The 9923-nt window shown below is 44.5% G+C and overlaps 1 protein-coding gene across 1 annotated transcript; it reads right to left on the bottom strand.

Moving 5' to 3' along the window:
• Positions 1–3924: 3924 nt before the first annotated feature.
• Positions 3925–8171, bottom strand: LOC143487044 (cholecystokinin-like). Its single transcript, XM_076986353.1, has 3 exons — positions 8122–8171; positions 7397–7629; positions 3925–4444 (listed from the first exon to the last, which is right to left on the bottom strand). The coding sequence occupies exons 2-3, from the start codon at positions 7626–7628 to the stop codon at positions 4308–4310; spliced, it is 369 nt and encodes a 122-aa protein (XP_076842468.1). The 5' UTR covers position 7629; positions 8122–8171; the 3' UTR covers positions 3925–4307.
• Between the last annotated feature and the right edge of the window lie 1752 nt (positions 8172–9923).

Raw genomic sequence — 9923 nt, 5'->3', positions numbered from 1 at the left:
TTCAAGCCTTTCTACTGAACCAGCCGCAGACTATTCGGTAAGGGTGCCATCACTACCCTGGTCCACAGGGTTACATGCTGAGCCCACTTCTCTGTTGTATTCAAACACATTTAGGCACTAACTTAAGGTACAACCAGCGTCATCAAGTTTGTCAACAATGCTGTGGGCCTGATACACAATGAGGACTGTGAGAATAATTCATAGTGCTAACGGTGCCCCGTTAACAATCTGTCAGTCAACACCGATTATCAGCTTCCAAAAACAGGAGAAGGATCCTGCCCGTCTCTAGCCAAAGACGAGAGGGTGTGCAGTGTCAAACTCCTAGACACTCGCATCTCCCAAAGACACGGACCGTCAACACCACTTCTAGGGTGAGAAAGGCTAAGATGTAGATGTGTTTCTTAAGGACACCAATGGAGGCCAACTTATGCAGGTGGCTTTCTGGTTTCCTCCATCTCTGCTGCCCAGAACGCACCCTAACCTAAGGCATCTTACTGAGGTATGTCAGCTGCTTGGTGGCTGATGAAGGCTCTTCATCATATTAGCTCTGAGGATCATAAGCAGGGCCTACCTGTGCTAGAAGACATCAACGATACCTGTCCCTATTTCAGAGGTGTCAATTCCAGGTTCAGAAAGTAAAAGTCCTCACCAAGATTTTGCTCAAGCTTGCTAGCTTTTCTAATTAGTGCAATCCAGGTGAAATTAGTGGAATCAACACAATCCAGGAAGCCTGGTGAGGACTTTTACTTTGGCTGTGTTCGAAATAGACTACTACATACTGGATACTGCATACTGGACTCAGTATATACTGGATACTGCATACTGGTCCTCGTAGTAGTATGCAGTACAGTTTCCAGTATGCGACAAAAGCAAAGCACACTACGGGGTCACGTGAACGTAGCGTTGCATGATGGGATGCAGTACACCACGAAGATAGCTCTGTTCGCGTACTGGAATATTTTGCGGAAGTAGTAGGTCATCCGGGTATGTTTTGCGTACTGGAAATTTTACTGCATACTGCATACGGCATACTGATTTGGGGCTCGATCAGTACGCCAGTAGTATGTAGTAGACTATTTCGAACACAGCCTTTCTGAACCTGGAATTGATACCTCTGCCCTGTTGTGCCATAAACATCCATGTCCCACTGACAGCCTCGTTACATCAGGAGATAATGAGCCAAGACACTGTTAATAACCGAATACGTTAAAGAGTGGCACTCATTAAATATGCTCTGCAGATTTATGAAACGAAATGAAACACCAGAACATGGAGACGCATTTGAAGATGAGAATGATGGTGGTTCTACTTCAGCCACATGTAAACTCATTTAAACATGTGAACTTAATAATTTAATGTGTCCCTTAATATTGTATAATGCTATAAAATAACTTTATTCACTGCTCGAGAACTCTGTGATGTATGTCAAAGTGACAACTTTTAAATAAATAAACAGGCTAAAATTAATAACCCAAATAAATAAGTAAATAAAAAAATAATTTCTGAACCCCTCTCTTTTCTGTTTGTTTGTGAAGAATCTGAAATGCTTGCCAGACGTTTGCGTCACTGGGCAGGATCTGAAATGGGAGAAGTAATTGCTCATTGAGATGGTTGTATGTGGGTTAGGGTTGTAGCTCCTGCAGCTGCGTGTTCTGGCCCATTAAGATCCTGTTCTGTTCTGACCCATCAAGATCCTGTTGTGTTCTAATATGTTCTTATCCATCCATCATTTCCAATCTCTTACTAATGTCAGTTCAGAAGGAGCAACTTTCCCCGACACCTGGGGACATCATGACAGAGAAAAGTGCCCATATACAGTCTCCCTGCTGATCACAGCTGAATTCTACATCATGGTTTCTTGTTCTGATGCCCATTGTGCTGCAATATTTGCAGAGCTGATGGAGGTTGTTAGACCAGAATGTCCTGTACCCTAGTGACTTGTCTTGTATTTAAACCTCAAATGTTTATCAGTGATTAACAACGAACAGTGTTACAGTAGAAAGGCGCAGTCTCAGGCAGGTTGATGGTTTGAAATGTGCGTTTCGATTCGTTTAAGTGAACTAATTATCTTTCTTGTCCGTTTATGGTTTGGACATGCGCACTCTGGTATGTTTAGCCTAATAGCCAACGACGGGTCATCACAGACACCCGCAGATAAATTGTATTTCCAATCATGACGGCAATGTCACGATGAATCCGATTCCATAAAGTGGTGATGCGATGCAATACGCGTTCGTGTTTTTGTTTGACACGATTGTTAATCCCTTCGCTCTGTAAACGAGGGCCGTAATCAGATTAACATTTGCTCATATTGCCCGGTATTGCATTACTGCCTCGCGTGAGCTCGCGCGCGCATGTTAAAGGGCGGGAGAGGCGAGGAGGGACTCGTCGGTAGATTTCCGTTTTTGTTGGACTGGCGGGGAGTCAAGTGTGGGACTGTGGGTCGGAGAGGGGAGAGATAGCAGCCTGTGAAAATGGTCTGTAAGTGTAAATAGCTTCAGCATGATTTCGAGACGGCCATGTCTCTCATGGTTGGAAACTTCCTGTCCTGATGTCCGCACCGAGGGGGAAGGGGCCTAGAACCGCTCCAGTGGAGACTTGTTCGGTCCTGAGGGCTTCAGATGTTGCCTTCACACTGACAGGACTGATAGCTTCTTCACCTACCACCCTCCCTCCCTTTCAATCCCTCCCTCTCTCTTCCTGTCTCCCTCTTATTTTTGCCATACACCTCATGCTACCATTTCTTTCTTTCTATCTCTCACTTTTTGAAATCGAGCCGGTTCCCTAGTGAAGTCATTCTCGCCAATTGATCAACTGCGCACCAGAGACTTTTCTTTGCTTGTCGTTTCTTTTCGGAGGCTTTGTTCTTGGCCATGAGGCCTGTTTGCTTGGGCACATTTTGACACGTTCAAGATTTGACGCTGACTGATGTCTGTGAACCTGAGGCTGAGATGAGATCCTGGTTCAAATTCTCCGGTGACTCTTACGCACTCGGCACCAAGCTCCTACACACCAGCCTTTTGCGTTACAATGCATCTTTCATAATGGCCGCATAGTTACATTGTGAAATCTTGAAAACACGAGCGCCTGCTTCCAGTATGTCGACAGTCGAGATCATCCCATATGTTCAGGATCGGAGTCAACATCTCGCCTCTTGATAGTTGGCCGTGGTGTTCATGAAGATCCTGGAAGTCCCTTGGCACGACGTATTTGCCGTGGGCCAAATTAGTTATTACTTTTTCTGTAACTTTATTATGGTAAATATGCTTTTGTGTTTATACGAGCCTTTGATCAGTGGATTGTATTTGTTTTGAGGGTTTGAAGAGTACCGTTGGACCAGAACAGTCAGAGAACAGGCAAAGGGTGTCCCAGTATCATGATGAGTAGAACATGTGTAAGTGCAGTGTCAGTGCAGAGCATTCTCATGTGCGTTTGTGTAGATTCTGTGTGCCGTCAGTGTGCTGTTTTTCAGTATTTATTTCACTGCTTTTCTACATAGATTGGGAAATTGGGATCTGGTCACTTTGGTCAGCTAATACTACCGCTAAAAATATTCACTTCATTTGTAGGCACGTTCTGTTCTGTTGGGTCGGGAGCTGGGAGATTTGAGCAGCCTGGCTAAAAGGGAACAAACCATGTTGAATGGAGAGTTGCATTACATGTGGTAAGCTTCATTTCCTTTTATGGAAACCCCTCTGTGCCCGCCATGATGTAACATTAACCTCAAAGTACTTATTGATTCATTTATTTTTTACCCACATCCTTTTGCGCAGTTCATCTTAAGTGTCTTCTTCTGCTGTGGCCTTTTTGTGGCCACCTGCTTCCAGCAGTGCTAACACTTCTGGGTAATGTAGTGTTGCACAGCATTGGTTGAATGAGCTTGATGGACAAAACTGTCAGAGCCCACAGTGTTTAAGGCCAAAGTTGAATGCTGACCTGGTTTATTGCAACACATTAACAGTGCCCTGTGGGATAGTGCAGCAGGAAGCCGTGGCCCCGAGTGGACTACGGGCCCCTTCTGCTCATTGTTCCCACCTCAACCCACCAAAACATGGTTTATAGGTGACAGGACATTAGAACCGTGAACAAAAAAACAAAAACAACAACAAAAACAACAGCAAAAAATGTGGAGAAAGACATTTCTGAAAAAATTTGGCGTAAGTATATATTGCATCATATTAGTTTACAAACAAATGTACATCAAAGACATCATCATCAGCATCATTGTAAGAATAAAGAGAAGAAGGAGAGTAGTAATAAATATATTCTTTGTGTCAGTGACGCGCCGGGCACAGTGCAGGGTTCCCTCATGAAGAGTACTCGTACTCCTCCGCACTCCGACGGCCAAAGTCCATCCAGCCCAGGTAATCCCGGTCTATAATCCGGTGGTTAGTGTTGGGAGCGCTAGCCTTACTGTTGCCTGCTGAGTTGCGACGTACAGAACCTGAGACAGATGCAAGAGTGAAGCAGTGAGTAACACTAAAAGAGAATAGGAGTAAATGACGTATATGTTTGTGTATGATATCAGCCATCGAATGTAGCGTCTGACGCATGTAAGGAGAGAGAGAGAGAGAGAGAGAGAGAGAGAGAGAGAGAGAGAGACAGAGATGAGGCAAAAAAATTGAGTGAAATTAAGCTTGATACGTTCAAGAAGGCCATAAAATATTAACAGGCAAGAGAGAGAAGGAGAGAGATTTTCCTCCTGTTATGTTTTAAGATTCTCTAAAACTCTCTTGATTTTGCAGCATCTCAGACAAACATCCGCGCCAGAGTCTGGCGGCTTGTACGCCACACGCACCCACGCACGCATTTGTCTTTTTGCATCCTGGTGGCATTTTCGTCTGGAGCATTATCATCTGGACACTTGCTGTAGTTTGCTGTCTTGGCTCCTTGGCCACTGGAAGTGTGCTGTCCTACCTTCCAGTTCTTATGTGTCCTGACTGTCAGGACCTTTCTAATGTGTTCTGCCTGTCAGTACCTTTCTTATGTCTCCTGCCTGTCAGGACTGATCTTAGCCTCGTAAGGAGTTCTAGAACTGCCAGGGAAGTTCTAGAATGTAATGTGTTCTAAATAACTGGACGGAGAGCTGTTGTTGCGTCAGGGGTGCGTCAGGGGTACGTTAGGGGCACGTCAGGGGTTCGTCGCGCTGCATCAGGTGGTGTTGCCAGAGCTGCCATGTTTGGATTTGTCTTTCGTGATTTTCTACGATTTTTCGGACACAGTCGTTGCCGCAACAGTGTAGCACGGTGGGTGGTGATGTTTGTATTACGTTTTTCGGGCCCACAGAGGGCGGCGGGTGTAGTTAAGGCTGCTACCAGGGGTGTGATACTGATGCAACAGATGGGAGTCGTCTTTAGCACAAAATACCCCCTCTCTGACACACACACACACACACATACACGCACGCACAAACGCACAAACACACATTTTTGTCTCTACCCCATTTTGGTTGAAGTTATAGACTTGCTCCGACATGTGTGAATTTCACACTTCCCACAGTCACAGTAACACAATAATTCACACATCACGCTAGAAAGAGCAAGAGAGACAGTTAGGAGATGGAGAGAGCCACAGAGAACGAGAAAGAGAGAGAGAGCGGGAGGTGCGTGCATGGGTGCGCGCGCGCGTGTGCGTATCATGTAGTGAGCGTTAGGAGATTAGCAATAACTGGTTTCGGCTAAATGCTGCCTTGCTGTTCACTCTCAAACCACGTTATGCTCGTAAGTGCTTTACTCCCACGTAATAGCTACTCCGTCCCGTGGGACCACTGTCTCGCTGTTATCATGCGCAGCGAGTGCTTTTCCCTCGGGATGCCGTGACAGGACAGCGCAGCCAGGCACGCGATGTTTAATGTTTTGACTGTTGGGATGGCGCGCATCGGGAAGCACTTAGGTGTTTGGAGCTCGGTTGCCATCACGGTAGCGGGGTAGCTGGGGAGAACAAAGACCGACATGCCCAGGGAGGAAGCGCAATTAACGGAGTGGCGGCACCCTCAAAGACACGGCGCTGCCCTGCCGAGCCCTGGGGCTCAAACCCGGCCGTCTGAGCGTCCTGTTAAGACGTGTTCGCGTCGGTGGTGCACGGACGGGGCATGTAGGCTTAACGTGTGACTCTGGTTCGTGTTGTACCTAAACACAGACACACGCGCACTCACGAGCGTGGGAAGTGTGTGTGATAATATATATATACTGTGTGCAGTGTTTTAACAGTAGACTATACTGTGTGATTAGTACCTTGGCCCCACATATATAGTCAAATGTCTTATACACGTAAAGGATATATGCAGCACACACACACACACACACACACACACACACACACACACACACACCCACACACACACTCACAGGAGCAGAACTTTCTGTTCCAGTGTTTACACATAGCATTATGGTTCAGAGGTTAACAATGGCACAGTAGATTTTGCTCCATGGTGTGTGTGTGTGTGTGTGTGTGTGTGTGTGTGTGTGTGTGTGTGTGTGTGTGTGTGTGTGTGTGTGTGTGTATGTGTGTGTGTGTGTGTGTGTGTGTGTGTGTCAGGCCTAAATCTTTCAGATCTTTGCATGGGTGTGAGTTAAACTGAGTGGATCAAGTAAATTGGCTAAACCATTAATAAAACATGCGTTGTTTTTCATCAGAAGCCGCAGTAGTACCCGGTTGCCCTGTGCTAGCTGGTCCTATTGTGTGAAGTGTTGTGAGACAGGGCCATGGGCTTACAGTGCTGGCCCGGGGAACTGCTGTGCTGGGCTTAGGCGTGCGAGATATTAGAATAACTGATTAGAGAACCCTTCCCAAACATACTCACGTAAGCTCAGAGAAAGTGAGATAGCAACACTAAGTAAAAGAAGACAACCAGATTTGAACGTTAAAGGAGAAATTCGATTTTTGAGGCAGCCGTGATGTCATCAGGTACAGTTATAACCTTTTTTTTTTTAAAGTAATGCCCATAACATTAGAAACCATCGTTAGTGCCCATGCTCTCTTTTCTCTTTCATGTTCTCTTTCTCTCTCTCTTTTTCTCCCTGGTAGTGTCTTTGTCTATCTGTCTCTCATCAGTTTCATTCACACTTCATGCCTGTGCTTGTAGGATTAACTCTTGTAAAACATGATAGCAAACAGCAAAGCATATTCAAAACGTTATGATTGAAAAGATAAAAACATTCCCACTCAAATCCCACTAAAACACAAAGCGATCACACTCAAATGACCTCTGTATTATATCATTTGCATTTAAAATATCTCTCCCCCCTGTAATGGCCAGTTCAGAAACAATTCCCTTTCAGTTCATTTTTTGTTCATCACTGCTTCATTGCTGGCCCAAAAATCTAAATTCCGGCACAGAAGGATCCTCGCGAGCGCGCGGCGCGTGCCAACAAGCGGAGCAGGCGTCCGTCCTCACCTTTCCTGGACATGAGTCTGGCCAGCAGTTCGTTGAGGTCGGCGCGTGACTCGGCGGCGGGCGCTCTGGCCGCCGCGACGGAGGGGCCGTCGGAGCGCGTGGCTCTGGCGCGGACGTCCATCTGCGAGGGGGGGGCGTCACCCTCCACCCGCGGAGCGGCGGAGCGTGAATGAGCCAAACAGGTGACCGAGAGTGCAGCGAGCAGCACGCACACGCACACACCGCTGTTCATCCTAGACATGTGTGTGTGTGTGAAAGAGAGAGAGAGAGATGGAGAAGGAGAGAGAAAATCACATTTACGCTGTAGGTAAAAGCGTTTCTTTTTGTCGTCTTTCCTCTACTCTTTTTGCTTCACAGATCTTTTCAGGTACTTTTTTACAAAAATTTCAACAAATGTAACATGCCTATTTTAATTATGTAATTAAAATTAGTGTTGCATAATCATAACACGCTTTAGCAAAGTTTTGCATAAACTAATTAATATATTAATTAAAAATATTATTATATTTTTATTTATATTTATTATATAAAGTATGTTAAAAAATCCAAGAAATTACATCTGTATTTTGACTGCAATCGTTCCCATTCTAGCACATTTTTGGTAAAAATTCCAATTTCACACTTAAGTAAGTTTCAGTGCAACTAGATACAGTTTTTCACGAGAACACAGACGGAGAACGGAGACAGAAACACACATGCAGAAATATGAAGATGGATTTTTTTACCTTGCTGTGTTGCGGAGTATCTGTTGCTTGTATGAGAGTAAAAGTGGATGTTCTCATGAAGAAGAGGGAGAGGCACTTATATACCCAGCTGTGACGCACGCGCACACACACACACACACACACACACACACACACACTCACACATGCACACACACACGCGCGCGCACACACACACACACACACACAAACACATACTCTCCCTCACTTCCTCTCAGTTACAGAGTTGCATGTAAAAGAATGAGTATGTTCTTTATGATGAAAACATATAAATAAATGTAGTTACATCTGTCAACTATATCATTCTCCTTTATCATACTCTACATGATCACTGTATGTTTGTTTGTTTGTTTTGGAGGTTGTAAGACATCTCACGTGCATGGGGAGAGTGACAAAGATATACAGCTACTTCTAAAGTCTTCATGACTTGTTTCACAGACAGGACAGAGCTGTGTGTTGGAACCTGGTTCTGTCTTACGCAGCCACTTTACTCTCTTAAGAGTGTGATCCATGTCCAGAACATACACCAGCTTGAGAAACACTTGACTACGTGCTCTAAAGTATATATTTGGCTTTCTATTCGCTGACCATATTTTTTAAATTATTCGCAGTATGTTTGCATAACAGTACTTTGCTTCAGTGCATTTTTAATAAATTACTTTTCATTCCTTTTAATCTTGCTCTTCAAAACACTTTCCAGAACAGACTCCCTCATGAATTATCCATAAATAATCAATAAGTAATGATTACTTTGTTAGCGTAGCTAAAATTAGCAGAATCCTCCCGATACTGTTCATCAGCAGGGACCACAGAGTGGACTGTGTGTTTATGATATGATGATATATGACAAGATATAATCAGACATGATATAAGACATATGATACCATGCTACAGCCTGAAACCCTCTCATATCCTGCTATACATCTTCCATGTTCTCATTAGAAAGGAAATGACATCAAAGCCCCTCCCTCTACCCCGGTTTCCTGTTTGCAGGTGGTAGAGTAGGTCGCCAAGCGTAGCAGCATCGAATGTTAGTTCTGCTCCCAATGCACATGGTACTCTGATGTTATACAACCATGGTGTAAAAAAGTGGCTGAGCTTATTTCACTTGGACATGGAAGACGACTGCTTCAAATCATCAGTGCTGCCCTGATTTCAATTTCTCTTATATGATCAGTCAAATGCAAGACATTTACTTAATATCGGTTGAGGGCATTTTCTACCAAACCCCTTTGAGTATATGTTACAGCCGTGGTTTACACTGTATGCTCGTAACTCAAAAATATGAATGTATCTCAGGAGGGATCTTTTAACTCAGCTGTCTGTGTATAGTCTACATAAGTCCATGGGATTTTGTCACTAAAATTGATACTGTCTTGCAGATTGGTCCTTTCACTTTTATGTGGCCTTTGGGTTCTTGTTCAAAAGCATATTTAAGTATGAAGACACACACTTGATTAGTCTAGGGAAAAATTTTAAAGAAAATCTCTCTGTATCGCTCTGTCTGTCTCTCTCTCTCTCTCTCTCTCTCTCTCTCTCTCTCTCTCTCTCTCGCTCTCTCTTTCGGTTATCAGAGTGTAACATTTGCTTGGCCAGTGCGGGAACACTTGCGTGGGAGGTGCAGGGGATCGTGGGAATTGATTGGCTGATGTGTGGGAGGTGTTTGTGCAATTGCACTCCCTTAAATTATCCTCATTTGTGTGTGTGTTTGTCTTCAGGTGCATGTAAGAACCTCCTGCTGCATGCTTTTAATCGTCGCCTTTATGCTTAAACAAGGCGAGTTCAGAAAGTTTGCTTCTCAGATG

This window comes from Brachyhypopomus gauderio, chromosome 2, assembly GCF_052324685.1.
Source record: "Brachyhypopomus gauderio isolate BG-103 chromosome 2, BGAUD_0.2, whole genome shotgun sequence".
NCBI lineage: Eukaryota > Metazoa > Chordata > Actinopteri > Gymnotiformes > Hypopomidae > Brachyhypopomus > Brachyhypopomus gauderio.
This window is presented reverse-complemented; position numbering and strand designations above follow the sequence as displayed.